Raw genomic sequence first — 18,534 nt, forward strand, 5'->3', positions numbered from 1 at the left:
GCGAGTAAACACAAACAACGTAAACAAACGGATGATCGAGGGGCCTGGCCTTGAGTAAACACAAACAACGTAAACAAACGGATGATCGAGGGGCCTGGCCTTGAGTAAACACAAACAACGTAAACAAATGATTGATCGATGAGCCTGCGCACGAGTAAACACAAACAACATAAACAAATGATTGATCGAGGGGCCTGCGTGAGTAAACACAAACGTAAACAAATGATTGATCGAGGGGCCTGCACACGAGTAAACACAAACAACATAAACAAATGATTGATCGAGGGGCCTGCGTGAGTAAACACAAACAACGTAAACAAATGATTGATCGAGGGGCCTGCACACGAGTAAACACAAACAACATAAACAAACAGATGCTTGAGGGGCCTGCGCGTGAGTAAACACTAGTGATGGGAATTGGCTGGAATTTCATAATCGATTATCGGTTTCCCTTAACCGATCGATAATCGATTATAATCGGATAATCAGTTAATAACAGCATAGATTTAATTTAATCTTACTTTGTATTTAGAATTATACATAGCATTCAATATTATCATGTTTTATAATCATGTATTAACTCTGTGAAGGTTGCTGTATGTATATCAATGTCTGTTCCTATACAGTATTTAATCAATTTAAAAAGAAATGGTTTAAAATTAATGCCTTTATTAAAACATTAAAAGTTTTAAACAAACATGATCAAGACTTGTTCTTTATTATAGTAAGTTGTTTGTGTTCTAATAGTGTAGGCTGTGTAGCCGAGTTAATGTCCTGCCAATGGAATATCCTCTCCAACACAATGTAACGAATAATACGTAGAGTGGAATCTCATCTACGGATAACATCTGTGGGACAGTGTCAAACCAAAACAAAGACACTGTCCAATTTGTCCATGTCTATAAGTACACTAGTACAGCTCAGCAATCTGACATGACCCATGTTAACAGTGATTACTCTCATAGCATTAACATTAGCATTAACTTTACGATGTTTCTGACAACGGCACCTGCAGGACTTGTGCTCTACTTGTCATATCAATTCACACATCGTGAGTACAGTTCCTTGTTTGTTTGTTTTGGTATTTCCGATAATCGATTATTTGTTTTCATAATCGATTATCGAATTTGAGACTATATAATCGATCATCGGGACATCACTAGTAACACAAACAACGTAAACAAACGGATGATCGAGGGGCCTCCGTGCGAGTAAACACAAACAACATAAACATACGGACGATCGAGGGGCCTGCGCGCAAGTAAACACAAACAACGTAAACGTAAACGATCGAGGGGCCAGCAAAATAACACAATCACCACACAATGTAATTACTAGCTTTATTATTACATTACATCATTAATACCGACACACACACACAGTGCAGGCAGGCACAGAGGCAGGCATCGTCGATCTATGTCACGCATAAATCAGCTCTTGCTTACTTGTAGTCGGACGGCGGCTTGCCTCTGGGTTGTAGAGGCGCGAATCGTCCAGAATCAGAAGAGTGTGTCGCTCTCTGCTCCGCTTCTTGCGCGGTGCGATACTCCGCGTGTTTAGTCGCTTGCCCTCATTGTTGTAGATGGCTCCGGCGAGGCGACCTGCGATGGACGTGGGAGAGGAGGCGACGGTGAGAAGACGACGCACGCGCAGGGCTTTGCGCTCGCGCTCGCGCCGGAACAGCCGCGCGGCGCACCAGGGGGGAACATTCTTTTTTTTGTCAGCGGGAGCCTTATTTTTCAAGTCGTGGGAACATGCTCTCGTAAAAATTTTTTACGGGAGCGATTTCCGGAGGTTTGAAAGCGAATCGCTCACGCTCTCCGCGCGTGTAATTTTTTTCACCTGGCCGTCACAAATGTTACGAGCTGTCGCCAACGAAGGTTCGTTAACGAGAAACGACGTTCGTGGTGCGGCGCGGTAGTTACCATGCAGGCGTGAACGGCCGGCAGAGTGGGACGGCCGACGGGCGACGCGAGACCAACAACGCCCACACACGATTGTTCGCTGCGCTTTCAGTGCGGCGGCCGCAAAACGCATAACTTCCAGCCGATCCATTCGACCGAGAGTCCAGCCGCATGTTTTTGTTACGGCCGCCGTCGAATCGGAATGGATAGGACGAAAACGTCTTCGCTCGTGCACTTTGCACGAACCCAGCGCAAGTAAACGTGGAGCACGCTGTGGTTCGCCCCCACTTACCGGTCACCAAGTCAACAGAAATGTCGTCATGACGACGGATGAGTGAGGTCAGCAGCTCAGGAATTCGCAGTTAGATTTCTGCATCTGCGTAGGACGTTAATAGAGAAGACGGGTAGGATCCGCCCGGACAGTTTACGGCTTAACGAATGTGAGGGGGACACGCACGCGCACGAGGTAGACAACGACAACACGCGGCATATATCCAGTAACACAACGTATTCTGGATGGATGGGTGAGTAACGATTGCGAAAGAGTAGAATTTGGCTTCAATATATACTCGCGTAATACTGCAAATTTGGCCTCGATTTCAACCCTGTATTTGCTCTGCGGTTTATACGTGCCATATACGTGACGGGAATATACTAGGCAATACTTGGTTACCGCGATTCAAATTGAGGTGCGGCTTATAGGGCCCGCGTTATTATGCGCGCGATCATATACGGTAGATTGATCACCATCACGGATCGAAACAGGCGGCGTTTGCATTACAGAACTGTTTTAAGGGCGGAGCTAGACGTTAGGGTGAACAAGCGAGTGGCTGGTGAACTGTGGTGGGCATCCTGCGTTCCATGCTTCCTTCCTTCCTCCAAGTACCCCTCTCCCATTCAAACACCTCTCAATACCTGCGCTCGTGAACAAGATGTGCTGTGATGCACACAATGCATCCTGCGCAGATATTAATCAGGCCATTCCTATTATCATTATTATCATTCATTATCAGCATCATCGTCACTATCATCATCACTTGAAACCGTGATGCTTTGGTGTATATGACACGTCTCCTGTCGGACTAAAGCTACCATTCTCGTTTGAATTCGCTCCTGCAAAGGCAAAACGGGGCGGCGGGTGTATGTTACGCACAGCGACACGTGATAGTGGCGAGTGTGTCCGAACGCAAGACTCAGTGTCGGGCTGCCGCATTCGGAGCTCACAGCAAACTGTGAAAACATCATTAGTTTTCAATCATCATGCACCTCGTCGGCATCATCATCATCATCATCATCACTCTCATCGCATCATCATATTCACCTCGTCGTCATCGTCATCATACACTCCGTCAGCATCATCATGAATCACCGTCGTCAACATCATCCCATCACGTCGTCGGCATATCATCATCACCTCGTCGGCAATCATCATTATCACCCATGTCGCAATCATCATCGTCCCTTCGTCGGCAATATATCATCACCGCTCGTCAACTCATATCATTCCCGCTCGGGTCGTCATCGTCATCATCACGATCATCCTCCTGTCTACTATGACCAATGCCAACATTACTTCCGGCAAACACCAACAGAAACCTGACTCTCCATTGCACACACCACCTGTACCGAGGTCGTCTTTACTAATTACTATTGCGATAATGATCAATTTGGGTAACATTATACAAGAAGACTCGTATGCAGATACATGTGCGGGCCCGTCACAGCAGACGGACCACGACACCTGTGGTTGATAGAGAAATGCCAGAATTGCCCTGCAACAAAAGCGGGCCGTTACATTCACGACCTAGCAATATAAGAACCTAGTTTAACGTCTAAATCCAAACACAGGTTACCACCGCTTCCAGAGGGCCACTGAATTACTCTCTCTACACCTGCACACGTACTCGGGACTGCAAAAAATCGACAGGGACGCGTTCGCCGATTAAACGGTTAGATTATTAGCGGTGGACAAGATAAATAAAGCATCGAATAGATTACCACACGTACAACTAGCGGTGCGGACATCACCTCAGATGTTCTTGAAAGAGTAGACCTAAACATCACTTTGCTGATAAATGCCATTAGACCCGAGTGTGGTTATTTGAGGCACTACCTCCCGAGCACAATGAAACTCATTGCCGTATATATCGTTGTGACAAAAAAAGTAGCGAGGTTAACAGGGATTACGGCAGACAGGGGGCGCCTGTGCATGAAACATTGAGTGATTAAAAACAGACCTGCAAGAAATGTCTGTTAAGTCTAAGACAAGACAGTAGAAACCTGTCTTCAAACATTTCTCACGAGGCGGGAGAGGACACGATACGTTAGACGCTGTGCGCGTCCCGTCAACTATATGAAGGGTTTTGCAGTCGCAGCAATTCATTAGTATGTTCTAGGTCAGCGAGGGAAATGATCATTCTACATCGACAAAGGTTTGTAGGTCTCCACAGCCACTGAGCCAGCAGACCTGTGCGCCGCGTACATGGCCTAGTGAACCGCCCATCCACTACCCACACGTGCTTACAATTACTCGTGAATCTGGTTTTGCCAGGATATCAACTACAACCGCTCAAAATGCACACACAAACGCACACGTGTGACAAAAATTTGTGAGGCGGCGGTGCAAATACTATCGGCTCAGTGCGTCCTATGTGCATATTTATAGCATTAGGTTCTACAAGTTTACAACCAAAGCCTATGCACACACAAGCAGTAAGCTATACAGATTACGATAAAGAGTGATGCAAACGGTATAGTAGATACCTCATCTCCTTACCCACCGACTTCACGTATGGCATCGTTAATATTTCTACTTCTACGCTTTTAAGACCACTGTGACATTTGTGATAGCCAAAGCACACGTGCTAAGCACGCGTCGTGCACAGCGATTCTAAAACCAAGTTAGCATAGTAGAGAACACAGGAAGTGAAAGTACAGAAAGAGGATTGCGTTGAATACCATCCTGGCAAAACTAGAGAAACGGATTGCACGTTATGACCCATCTACGGAAACACATTTAGACAACAGGTTATAGATATCTGCCCTTACACTCTCAACACGCCCCTCCCCCTACCCAGTTCCGGCAATATACACAACTACACGTGACTCTCCGAATGAATAAAGAGTATCTCTGCCGTTCGATCACGGGCGATCGAAGTCTGACCCGTGATGCAGCACAAGCCAGCGCTGTTTTCCAAACCTGTCTTCCGGGTTGGGACTGATGCCCAGGTCTCCTGATCGCAGTCGACGCGTGATCTCTTCGATCTGTAGTTGCACTAGAAGTGAATGGGTTAGAAAAAGACAGGGAGAAACCCCTAGATTAGAGCACAGCTCATCAATATTCGCCATAGGCTTTCACATGCTCGCTCTCGCTCTCGCACCTCGTGTGCCGGCCCAGCCACGATGTATCGCCGACGCAGGAACTGATGCTTTATTATTGAAAAAGCAAAAGTTAAGGTGGAGGCGGCGAAAAATTAGAAAGCAAATCATGCAGCGAACAAATAGGCGGAGACAAGGGCGACGACGCATGTGAAAACCTAGTATCGGCGTAACGATCACTGTACCCCACCCCCAACGTACTCATTTACGTGTTTCTGTACCAGAAAACAATGCATTACTATAAACGCTCTTAGTTGACCTGTTCATTAAAAGTGGTCATTAGAAAAAAGGAATGATTACAAACAAAAATTATTTATTAGATACTGAATATTATACAAATACCTGTCTGCAATAAATGTATCTCATAATGACAAAATGTTTTAGGTAAATTACCCACAACAATACATATTTACAGTGTGAAATATCATGCGCAAATACAAAGGTCACGCAAGCTCACAATTGTTAGACGAGTGACAGAAACGTTTTGTTTTTTTAAACACAGCAAGACACATACCTTTCCAACCTAGCGCGCACGTTAGGTATATCATGCACGGACGGTCCCGCAGACTATGAGAGATCGTAAATATAGAGCGCATACATACGTGTCTGAACAATAAATAGCGGCGAGAATTTTGAAGGATTGCAGCGTGAAATGTTGCAGATTGCAACTCTGCTGTATCGTACTCCGCACACACAGCCTGGACATGTTTTCTCCGACATTCTGCAGCTCCCCACTGCTGAAGATTTGCCTCGCACAGCCGACTATATGCTTACCCTCACCGCCGGACTTCGCCAGTGAGACGGACAAGCCATCCACACAGGCAACAAAATTGTCTGACGACTCGCACGAAAACCTAATAGCGCCCTGAAAGGAACAAGCGTGCATCCGAACGGTTCGTGGACCATTCGACGTGACGCCTGTTAGTGTTGCCGGCCGTAAAAACTCCCCCGACTCACGCTAGCTTACACACTTACTTTGTTCCTTCTCCAGTTGGTCACATCCTGAGATTCTGGACTTTATTTCTTCAGCTGACTTATTCGACTAATCAAAGACAGAGGGCTTGACACATGATTGGGGTAAACTAACTACACGACGTAACTCTATTCTTACATAGATATGCTTTTTCCTGTTCTGGTTTAATGTCGGGCGGCAGGATGGTAGGCATGCCTGGTATAAATGCCTTATCCTTGTCGTCTCCACCCCAACGGCTTCTTCGCTTCTTCTTTCGGTCGGCTGGAACCAGTTTCACATGCAAATAATAAATAAAATAACTTTTACACTGGATGTTTTGGTTGGTCGCTGATGCTGCAGTGGATCTTGCTCGACCCTAGTTTTGGATCCCAACCATCAAGATGTTTATTTGTGCATAAGACAGTACCTACATACATACAGTGTACAATGGAAGATATGAGAATGGCAGGTCGCAATACATGATTTGACAGATGAACTGCACGGGGGTAATGGCAAAGGACGTGAAGGTCATCAAGGTCTGCCACCCTATCATTTTCGCAAATGTGCCGTAATAAGCCGCAGTCCTTAACTAGGACTGGGCCTTGTGTCTTAACAATCTCAATGCTTACACGATGGGTCTTCGACCTCACGTTTCCTCTGCAGCGGGGTACCATGGTGTTGAATCGCATTCAACGTCTCTTGGACATCGTGCTTCTGCGCCATGACCGGCATCGGTGGAAGCTGCGGAGCCATCAACATCTGCTGTGGCTGCACCATGTTGGGACGCGGTCCGACCATCATCGCGTTCGGTCGCGGTCCCAACATTTGCATCGCGTTCGGTCGCGGTCCCACCATTTGCATCGCGTTCGGTCGCGGTCCAACCATTTGCATCGCGTTCGGTCGCGGTCCCACCATTTGCATCGCGTTCGGTCGCGGTCCCACCATTTGCATAGCTTGCATAGCAGTGGGTCGAGAAGCGGACATGCTGGGCCGTAAAAGTGACGGTCCGCTAAACGTTCTTTCACCCGTCAGAATCGGATTCAACTTCCGCAACGGAATCGTATTTGCTCCCGAAATCGACATCTTAACGTTCACGCGAAGATCACAAATGGAGACTCGTAACTTCAGTCTTCTAACTAAAATTGTATTATTTTTCTCGACGTTATAAATCTCAAATAAAAACAAAATGGCGTATCCGTCAGTAGCCTCGTTTTCGTATCCCGCCGATAACGATTTTGTTAGTGCTGCCACCTATAATCTCGTCCTGAAATCATAACAAGAGCAATGGCGGCCAGCACGTTTAATGTTATTTTTCGTCCACCAAACGTCAATCGATGCTTAACACACTATTTCAGGTATGTGGAAGGGAGCCAGTGAAGGTGGCACGTGTCGAAAGAAATGATCACGTTCAGATGATCGAGTGCTACGAACATAACATAACATAACATAANACACACACACACACACACACACACACACACCACCACACACACACACAAAAACCTACCTATTTTAATCGCGCTTAAAATCTATTTTAATCGCGATTAAAAACCACTGTTCTGATTGGCTGGAATTCAATCGCGCTTAAAATAGGTAGGTTTTGGCGGTAATGGCCTTCAATACTATGCGGCTGTCGTGACGGTATTGCGACGTACGTCCTTTCGCAGTTGATGGTTTTTTTTATAAAGAAACTGTTCTGTGGCGCTATCAATGTTCTACTGTGAAATAATTATTGACCCCAACGTACGGGATCGTAATTGACTATCGATGTTTGCAGGCGTAGGGGGTCATAGTTTCTACTTGTGGCTACTCGTGGGTGCATGTGTGCTTGCGGTCTGTAATCTCAACTTATTACTTGTCCTTGTTCAATCAAATGTTATAGCAACCAAATATTTGATTCTATTGGAAAATACTGGGCATGCCCGTACATAGATCTTAGTGAAAATCGGGAAAGTTGTGCACCTTAATTGTAAGTAGGAGTGGCGTAATTTGAATAAGAACAATTTTTGGATTTGCATTTCTTCATATCAAATTGATTGGTAATATGTAATCGTTACATAAATAAATATTAATCTATCATAATGTTTTGTTTAGCAGATAACGAGAGTGCACGAACACAGACGGATTTCATTCTCCTGTAGTGGAGTCTGTGAAGATTTGAGGCCTAGTAAAGTATTGTAGAAAACATTGATAAGTAATTAGATCGAAAATTTTTTATAAAAACTACTAGTGCAACCAACTTGTGCTTCGTATGGCAACGCCCCGCATGACCCCGTTGTATTCACCATTGTTGTGACATTTCGCAGCTGCCTCAGGCTACATGCAGATGCTAGTTATTTGTTTTCTAACCACTAGATGGCGGTGGTACATGTCCACGTCCCTAAACAAGTATGGCGGACGCTAGTAGGGAGATGAAGCTAGCAGCAGCGAAGAAGAAGGTAGCTTCTTAATTTAGACGCAATTTAAAGCTAATGCGTGATGTACTTTGTCGATGAGGGTAGAGCATAACCCACTACACTCATACTGTAGTTGTACCATGGTGATTGTATGTTGTAACAACCGTGGGTGTTGTATGCAGTGTGTGTAGTTAGTTGTGTTGGACCGTACGGCCGGTTGCAACCACAGCCGGCACACGCACTTGGAACGTCTCAATAAAAAAAAAAGGTAAATAAACACGAAATGTACCAAAGTCTTAATGTTTCTCTACTCTATTTCGCCTATAATCACCTGTAAATGCCGGTCAAATGCTCATCTGCAACACACAATTACACCGAACGCCTGCCCGCGCTGTGCTGCTTGCACAAACAACATGAATAAGAGAGCAGGTAGTAAAGCGGGATTGAAAAATTCGTTCGACGCTCGCTTAATTTCACACCACACAGCTCGATTCCATCTTGGTATCTATGTGTACATAAATGTTCACTTGTTCGAATTATAACTCTGGCCTTTGTTCTTACCTACTCCCGCCAGAGATATCTCGTGAAATCCTGCAGGAAATGTTCTCTCCGTGAAAATGTAAAGAGGACGTTATCATCCGAAAATCCCTAACGGCACTACTTTCGATCGATCGCTGTAGTCGTGTGTACGTGACGTCATGCCCGCGCACATTGTGCTTGGATTGGCGGGCCTCGAAATGGATTTCGGAGGCCGGCAGCAGCTCATCCCGGCATGCAATGCACCCCATTACTCGTGTATAAACAGACATCTCGTCCTCTACATATTCACGGAGAGAACATTTCCTGGAGGATTTCACGAGATATCTCTGGCGGGAGTAGGTAAGAACAAAGGGTAATGCTATCCCCCAGGCGTGGAGGGAGGTGACCGCAACGTGGCAGCACTAGTGTTAGGATAGTGTTAGGATTAGGGTTAGAGTTAGGGATAGGGTTAGGGTTAGGGTTAAGGTTTTTGCATCATGATATCTGTCCCCACACCATAGATTAATTTTTGTGGATCACAATACCTATATATAGTGCTCCGAGATATATATATTTAGTGTTATGGTTAGCGTTGGAGGTGTTGCAGTTAGCGTTACGCGATGATTAATGATTTTGAAGTATACGTCAACTGTATCACGTGACCTTCCCTCCACGCCCGGGGGATAGCAACACCCAAGAACAAAGGCCAGAGTTATAATTCGAGCAAGTGAACATTTATGTACGCATAGATACCAAGATGGAAGCTGTAGGATGTGTATTCGAGCTGTGATGTGTGAATTGTGAAATGAAGCGAGCGTTGAACGAATTTTTCAATCCCGCTTTCCTACCTGCTCTCTTATTCATGTTGTTTGTGCACGCAGCACAGCGCGGGCGGGCGTTCGGTGTAATTGTGTGTTGCAGATGAGCATTTGACCGGCATTTACAGGTGATTATAGGCGAAATAGAGTAGAGAAACATTAAGTTAAGACTTTGGTACATTTCGTGTTTATTTACCATTATTTTTTTTTATTGAGACGTTCCAAGTGCCTGTGGTTGCAACCACAGCCACAGCACAGCCACTTGAAGCGTTTCAATAAAATATAATGCTAACTAAATACGAAATCTATTTACTACCAAATTCTTAATGTTTCTATACTCTCTTTCACCTATTATTGCCGACAGTTTCCTGTCAATTCCGTCCAAATCCTACGTGCAACCATATACGCTGCCCGCGCCATTGCTCTCGCGGCTCCACTGTTGCACGCTTACACTAATTAATATATATAGCAGGTAGGAAAGCGAGATCGCAAAATTCGCTCGACACTCGCAGGATTTCACACTTTCACAGCACAAATACACATCCAACAGCTGCCATCTTTGTTTCTATGTCAAGAACAGTGTTCACTTGTTATAAAAACATACTGTCTTTGTTTGTAACTGTTTGTAACCGAGCTGTGTCACGCGAAATCACACAAAGACTGACGAAATTCTCGCGTTCGTGTTGTGGCACTGTTCCTGACATAGAAACAAAGATGGAAACTGTTGGATGTGTATTCGTGCTGTGAAAGTGTGAAATCCAGTGAGCGTCGATCGAATTTTGCGATCCCACTTACCTACCTGCTATATATATTAGTGTAAGCGTGCAACAGTGGAGCCGCGAGAGCAATGGCGCCGGCAGCGTATATGGTTGCACGTAGGATTTGGACGGAATTGACAGGAAACTGTCGGCAATAATATGTGAAAGAGAGTATAGAAACATTAAGAATTTGGAGAGAGTATAGAAACATTAAGAATTTGGTAGTAAATAGATTTCGTATTTAGTTAGCATTTTATTTTATTGAAACGCTTCAAGTGCCTGTGGTTGCAACGTTACGCCGACGCCGTTCCCCCCAATAATAGTTGTTTTGGCTCATGCATATTGTTGCCCCAGATTCTATGTCATGTCAATATGTCATATATATATATATATGTGTGTGTGTGTGTGTGTGTGTCTCCATGTGGGTCAGCAATGTATGCTTGGACCGGTTTTTTAACAATATACCATTTTTATTCAATGCTATATTTTTTTACAATCACTGAATCAATCAATATGCCTCATACAGTACTTATATTGTGTAACACAGAATTTTAGATACTGTTACTGTAATATGACCTATCATGCCAGTGACAGTGAGTAGTGACGGGCCTTTGATGAGGTAAGTAGCGAATTCGTCATGATAACTAACACTCGCACTCACAGTCACAGTCACCAAACCAGATCATTGCCTGCACCAGCCTGCTGGCGCTTTACTAACACCACGTCAGTATCTTTTAAGCCGTATGCTGTGAGCGGTTTCTGGTTGTCCAATATACATCAAGCTAGCAACATAGAATTCATATGTGACGCTGACATTTTTGATTCTCTTCTGAAACTAGTTGTGCATTTGATAATCATACTGATATCTATTGGATGCAGTCAGAGTTAAGAATATTGTCTAAAAAATGTTAGGGGTTGCACATGTACAATATTTGCTAAACTAAATATTGAATTGTTGACATACACATGTAAGGTGGAGAGCACACATTCACAAGTAGTTTTTAGTACATATGAAAAATGTCAGTCCCATTGTTTTACACCAACAACGTAAGGTGCCCAATTTCCCCGAAATGTCCTTACTGTACGACAAGATATCAGATCATCAAGTCTCTTTTAGTGAATGATTGGTATTTGCATAGAATTCTGACATTGCAAAGGCCAACAACATTGGTGCAAAACAAGCAATGGTCGTTGATATCAACAACAACGATCGGTGATATCTTGCTGATCGTTATACTAGAATGTACGACTTCATGCATTGACTCTCACATGTTTTCAGTTGAAACAGTTTAAGAAAACCGGAAGATCAGCTTCCCCAGCTCTTAACAAGAAACCGAAGATAGCAGATGTGAGTACATAGTACCAGCTGAAGAGCTTTGCACCAATCTTTAAACTGTCTACGTCACGAATTTCGAGCACCAGCAAGTAGTATATTTGTGTGTTATTTGTACAAAATAAAATGTATGAAAATACAATTAGCGGTTCTGTTTACTTTTCATGCTTATATACCTTCTTTATACTCCCTAATTTGCCGGTGCATTCGATGTAACCAAACGCTCGATACAACAACAACCGCCATGAATTCGAAAATTCTTGCGTGGCGCCCAGACGCAGCTAGCCGATATAGCGAACATTTGCGGTAAACGAGGCATTGGCAAAATTCTTGTGGCAGCCATGGAAATTCCTTGTAAACTTAAGCGGGAATTTCTCATATAATCTTCTTTCTGCTTTTTTCTCTTTCGTTTTCTTTCCGATGCACTGGTCTGCCCACCATTGTTTATCGTTTAGTTGATCTAACCTCTGATCTATCCTGAAGGGGATGTCACAAACATTTTTGTTGGCAGAAATTTAAAAAAACACAAATAACATTTCGCAGTTTTAATAATAATTTTTCAAACATAATACACATGAACATATATTATATATTTTTCCTATATTGTATATTCTATATAGCCAACACAAATCAAAACAGAAACTGTTTGGGCACCACTTTGTGCACCATACACAAATCACGATGACATCAACCGCAGCAACCAGTACAGCAACAGAGAGACGCCAGTAATATGTAAATAGTGTTAGACAACACTAATTCAAATCGTCAAGATTTTTGCAAATTTAACCAACGTAAAAACATTTTTATCAGGTGAGAGTTTGAGGATATATTTAGTAACGTTAGTACTAACTTTTGATGCAAAAAAATTACAAAAATAAGGTTTCAACTATATTTTTTTAAATAATTTCTGGAGATTCGTGACGTAGACACTTTAAGTAACATTTGCTAGCTTATTGGCTAATAGCTATAGATTTTTCGTTCGTGTTATTATCTATTATTATGTGTAGCACGTGGGCCTGGCTTTTATGCACTAGAAGAAAGGGCACAGCTAGTAATTTTGACTTTTGTAGAAGCCGTTGTCAATCACGTGTACTTGCCCATAAATATATATCAGCCATCGCCTATGTTTGGTATGAATATTTAAGAAAGCCTCCCATTTAATTTTCAGACGGGACCAAAACCAGAGGATGTCTCCAGTAACGGGCAAAATGCCCAGGCACGGGGAGTCTACCAGCCAGCTGACACATTCATGACTGATGGAAGGTACAGATCATTAGTGATTCCAACTGTTGAGATGTCAGAGTTTTTCTCCAGCAGATATTTACTTTGAATCTTTAATTTTCATGCGCTCATATATATATATATATATATATATATATTATGTATGTATGTATATGTATGTATATATATATTATATATATATCAGCATATGTTCTCGCAGGTGAATTTGGTTCCTCACCATAGGCTGGGTAGTACTAGTTATTGCTGCTGCTGTTGCCTCTGCTTGTATAGTATTTTGTGGATGCTGATGTGGCTTTATATTGATGTTTAGAACGACTGCGTCAACGGAGAGCTTACTGCAGCTGTCCCTGCAGCTGAATGGTCTCATGTCTGACACTGATGTTCAAAATGGCGACCTGCCAGATAATCCTAGTCTTTCTGAACTACAGGTAACTAAATAAGTCTCAGCATTCTGCCATAGAATCCCTAGTATTTCCAAACTACATGTAATTGAGTTAGTCATACCAAGTCTTGCCAAAAACTTCTAGGTTTTCCAACCTACAGGTAACTGAGTAGATCGTCGCATTTGCCCATAACACTACTAGTATTACAGAGAGATGGTGCGTGAGTCACTTCAATTTACCTTTGAATCATGCTTCTTTATTCAGGTGCACTGCTGATATTTAGTAATTTCATAGGATTGTGTGATTCCTTTTATTTAAGTAAAGGCAAAATAAACTAGTATAGCTTTCACTGGCAACAGTTGTCGTCATAAATGACCAAATCCATCCCATTCACGTTATTATCCATGTTTTTTTGCTATTTATGTCAGACGCGCAACAGAGAGCTGGCAGCATTGCTGGAAAAGCATAGACAAGCAAATGAAGAACTACAGCTACATATACGAGAACTGGTACTACACTGATCAGAGATTGGTATTTCGAAAGAGTGTAAATGCGTATAATTGCATATAATTGCATATTATTAACTTGAAAAGGTGATGCAAGTGACCATTTAAGTGCTCTATTGCTACTTTCACTTGCGGAATATTCTTCAGAAACACAAGAACGTGGTCATTCAGGAGGAGAAGGAACAAGGCAGTGAAGATGCAGAGGTTTCAAAGAGGAAGAGTTTGGCTTCTCTAAGGGAGCAACTACAAGTACTGATTTAATTGTTATGCTGATATGTATAAGCTTGTGCCATGTTAGGCCACACAATCCATGTATGATAATGAAATACATGTGCACACGTGATTACTGTGTGATAGTAAAAATAGTAGAGAGGTTAAACTAGTTGATATGATAAACATTCAGATAAACTATGATGGTGCTCAATCTTGCAGGTTCACATTCAGACGATAGGGATATTAGTGGCAGAGAAAACAGAACTGCAGTCTGCCTTAACACAATGTCAAACACTGGGCAAGCAAAAAGTGGGTAAGTTAAACAGGCATAGCAGGTACTCCAGATGCACAGTAGAATAATATTAAATGACTTTCGTATTAGCGTGCATAAATATTTTAAGGTTACTAAGGTGTGGTGGCTCTGACTGGCTACCAACTGCTACAGATGTGTGTACATCTTAGTGGTAAGGTCAAAGGGCATATTATCTTCTCATATGGTTTCAGTCCTGCTTTCTAAACTTGTGTGAAGTGACTGAAATAACATGTAGGTGCGCAGGGGCTGCAGCAAACAATCGGCTTGGTTTATATTGCCTACATTAATTGAAAGTTAGCAGTGCTGCTTTCAGGTGGTCTTCATTGTGCTGTAATGTAATACAAGCAATGTACTACGTTACCACACTTGTATCAGAACAATCGTTTTGTATTTCTGTAAACATGTTTCCAGAAGCGATGGATCAAATGACTAACCGGCATTATATTGTGTTACTGCCCTTTTATGACAATAATTGGTTTCATATTTCTATAAACATAGTTTTAGTACTAGATCGATGAGATTGCAGATATCGTAGGTGTTGATAATGAGTAACTGAGCATAGCATATCAGAGCTAATCTGCGATGTATGACGACGACAATTACGACGACGATGATGATGATGACGATGGTGACGATGACAGTGACGATCACGATGACAGATGATGTGTACACGTGAGGGATGTGTGATGTACTGACACGATGGCATCTGTGTTTGCAGGTGAGGTGGATGAGATCATGGGCCGGCTAAAGGCCTCACGGCAGCGAGTAGCCGAGTTAGAGCGTCAGCTGAGTAGCTCGAACACAACTGAGAAGCAGTACGAGAAGGTATGGTGCGATCCCGGCTGGTGTGGCTGTGTGAAGGTGCCTTCTTCATGGAGACACTGTAAACACTTGCACAGAGCTAGCAGTAGAAAATAGTAGTGCATTCTTGGGTAATGTTCAAAGGTGAATTGCACTCATGGTGATGGTAGAGCATTGCGTAGCATTATTTTGTCTATGAAGCTTTAGTTAATAAGGTTATCACAGAATATTAACTGCCCAGAAACAGTGTGGCCTTAATATGAGTACAGTGATTAAAAGCATATTAGGGCGTGTGTGCGTACGTGCGTGCGTGCGTGCGTGCATTAGTGTGGTGCCATTTAAAACGAATGAAAGTGAATTATACGCAATGATTTTATATGGGTAAAAATAGATCCTATGCGATCAAAGAAACAATTCAGCTTGCTTCTACCTGCGCAATTCCCTAATCCATCTCTGTTCCCTTTCAGACCAGCAAAGAATATTCGCGGGAGCTGGACAGGTTGAAACAGGATGCTTCTAGGTTGGGGTAGGTACCTAACCAGTGTGATGTTTAAAGGAATAGTAGGTCCATCGATTATGCAAAGTTGACGAATGCTACAGTAACTGGCACCTTGTGTAGTTAATAAGTACATTACCTTATAGCCAAACACGTATTAGTTTGTCCAATATCACTGCTGGTTACTAAGAAATGTCCAATTGAAATCCGCGGTCAAATAAATCCGTTGTTGACAGTTTCAACCCGGTATACCGGCTATGACCGGCCGTAACCGGCGAAGCGGTGTCATACAGATTATAGTGCACCGGACATTTTCGCACGTATGCTCGGCCGTCAGTGATTTCGATCCTTGTGGTCCGAGTGCGCATTCCGTACGTTATGGTTTTACTCTTGGGAATAAATGAATATACGAAGATCTTGAGATTACAAGCAACATATAATATGTGAAAAGGATATTAGAACCCAATTTGACGAATCGTACGAACCTGCGTACAGCAAGTTCATTACACTATGAAATGGGAAACACGTAAATGGTGCAGAACACACGAACGAAAACTGACGGACACCCACGGACTATAAACGGACAGCCCCGATAAAACGTTATATCCTTACCTTGTCATTTTACCTTATCACGAGCGTCCGTGTTTATTACGTTCAGGCAGTATCTCTGCACACTGGGAGATCATCTCCAGCTATTGCAAGCTCTTGCTGCTGGCACGCTGCCGCTCAGCTGGCACGCTAGTGATAGTACCATCCTGATAGTACAATGCCTGATAGTAGACGCTCGTGATAATGAAGTAGGCTGTGCATGTTGGGGGCCAACACTATGTGCCTGTGGGGATCGCGAACTAACCACGGCCACAGACTAAACATGGGAAGCAGACGGCACTACGCGTATTTACGTATATTGGTCAAACGAATACACCTGTGTCCGAAATTGAAGACATGTGGGTACCAGTTCATTAGCAACCAAGGGTATTTACTTGTGCCTCGATAATGATTACAACTGCCGTCACTAGGCAAACAATTTACCCGGGACAAACAATTCGCTGCTCAACATCCTGTAGCAACATGTGACGTCACCGAACCGAAATCGAGGCTTATTTGGTTGGCAAGCAATTTAGCGTTGGCGCCAGATTACAAAATTTACGGATTTCAATTAGACATTTCTTAGTAACCAGCAGTGATATTGGACAAACTAATACGCGTTTGGCTATAAGGTAATGTACTTATTAACTACACAAGGTGCCAGTTATTCTAGCATTCGTCAACGTTGCATAATCGATGGACCTACTATTCCTTTAATCGCAGCATCTGGCTGCACAACATGCTGTATGTCAGGTATACGACGTCAGGTCACATCGGCGGCGTTGAACCGCAGCGATGGCTCAATGGTAGAGTGCTCGCCTCGCATGTGGAAGGTCAGGGGTTCAACTCCCGACCGGGTCATACCAAAGACTTGAAAAATGGTACACACGTCTTCTCTGCTTAGCAATCAGCAAATAGAGATAGAGTGTGGCAAGTTAATTCGCAGTGCTACCAGTGGACTAACCCCCTACTGTAGCATTTACTGTGAAAGCAGCTGCGGGGCCTCAGGGTTACTGAAACGGAGATAGGCACCGCCCTACGCGCCACATAGGCGCGGGAAGGATTTAACTTTAACTCACATGGGCTTGTAGCAGGGGGGAACTGTTGTTAATCCGGCGTCGTCATCGTTTCAGGACGGAGAAGGAGGAGATTAAGCAGCAGCTCTCGGAGCTGAAGAGTAAGATGAAGTCAAAGGTTCTCGACTGCCAGAAGTTGGAGTACACGACGCAGGATCTGCAGAGCAAGCTGGCGATGGCAGAGCTGTACGCACAGCAGGTGGGCCGAGATTCACCGATCGCTCGATTCACGCGTGTGTCGTCTGCATCTTTAAGTCGAACGCATGCATGAGACTCTTGTATTGTGACAGAAACATTTGTTTTTGTTTTCTCTCAATGCATATAGCAGACCTTTGTTATGTTACACTAGAAACTTTTTTTTTTTGTAATTGTACAGACTTGTTTTATTATGATAGAGGTATTTGTTTTTGTTTTCTCTCAACGCATATAGCAGACATTTGTTATGTTACGATAGAAACATTTATTTTTGTATTTTTTTCTAATTGCGCACAGACTTTTGTTTTATCATGATAGAGGCAGGGTTTTTGTTTTCTCTCAACGAAACTTGTTAAATTACGACAGAAACGATTGTCTTTGTTTCTCTCTTCATTCTCATATCCGTTTCTTGATCATGGCCATCAGACTTCTTGACTTGAATGTCTGCTTGTGAATGTGATGTCTGATGACCAGACTAATACCAATTTACTGATTTTATCTCCCGCATTTTAACTCGGCTGGTGTGACCTCCTAAATGATTTCTATTTGTACATGTGTAATTCTGTGTGCTGGTGTGACCTCCTAAATGATTTCTATTTGTACATGTGTAATTCTGTGTGCTGGTGTGACCTCCTAAATGATTTCTATTTGTACATGTGTAAT

At 43.2% G+C, this 18,534-nt stretch overlaps 2 protein-coding genes across 3 annotated transcripts in view; one reads left to right on the forward strand and one right to left on the reverse strand.

The window, feature by feature from the left end:
• LOC106810700 (splicing factor 1-like) overlaps positions 1–7,584 on the reverse strand; it is a 17,822-nt gene extending 10,238 nt beyond the window's left edge. Inside the window, 5 exon segments of the mRNA XM_014814135.1 lie at positions 1,446–1,467; positions 1,470–1,759; positions 5,068–5,179; positions 6,394–6,516; positions 6,864–7,584. Coding sequence (XP_014669621.1) covers positions 1,446–1,467; positions 1,470–1,759; positions 5,068–5,179; positions 6,394–6,516; positions 6,864–7,317 — 1,001 coding nt within the window. The 5' untranslated portion in view covers positions 7,318–7,584.
• Positions 7,585–8,598: 1,014 nt separating this feature from the next.
• LOC106810708 (golgin subfamily A member 2-like) overlaps positions 8,599–18,534 on the forward strand; it is a 25,502-nt gene continuing 15,566 nt past the window's right edge. The window contains exons 1-10 of one of the 2 annotated variants that reach the window (XM_014814142.1): positions 8,599–8,672; positions 12,005–12,073; positions 13,227–13,321; positions 13,611–13,728; positions 14,112–14,192; positions 14,337–14,438; positions 14,622–14,715; positions 15,434–15,540; positions 15,984–16,042; positions 17,734–17,875. In XM_014814142.1, coding sequence (XP_014669628.1) covers positions 8,625–8,672; positions 12,005–12,073; positions 13,227–13,321; positions 13,611–13,728; positions 14,112–14,192; positions 14,337–14,438; positions 14,622–14,715; positions 15,434–15,540; positions 15,984–16,042; positions 17,734–17,875 — 915 coding nt within the window. In that variant the 5' untranslated portion in view covers positions 8,599–8,624. The remainder of the gene's footprint in view (positions 8,673–12,004; positions 12,074–13,226; positions 13,322–13,610; positions 13,729–14,111; positions 14,193–14,336; positions 14,439–14,621; positions 14,716–15,433; positions 15,541–15,983; positions 16,043–17,733; positions 17,876–18,534) is intronic. The other variant, XM_014814143.1, reaches the window with a different exon arrangement.

The sequence above is a fragment of the Priapulus caudatus genome, unplaced genomic scaffold (assembly GCF_000485595.1).
Source record: "Priapulus caudatus unplaced genomic scaffold, Priapulus_caudatus-5.0.1 Scaffold465, whole genome shotgun sequence".
NCBI classification, from domain to species: domain Eukaryota; kingdom Metazoa; phylum Priapulida; class Priapulimorpha; order Priapulimorphida; family Priapulidae; genus Priapulus; species Priapulus caudatus.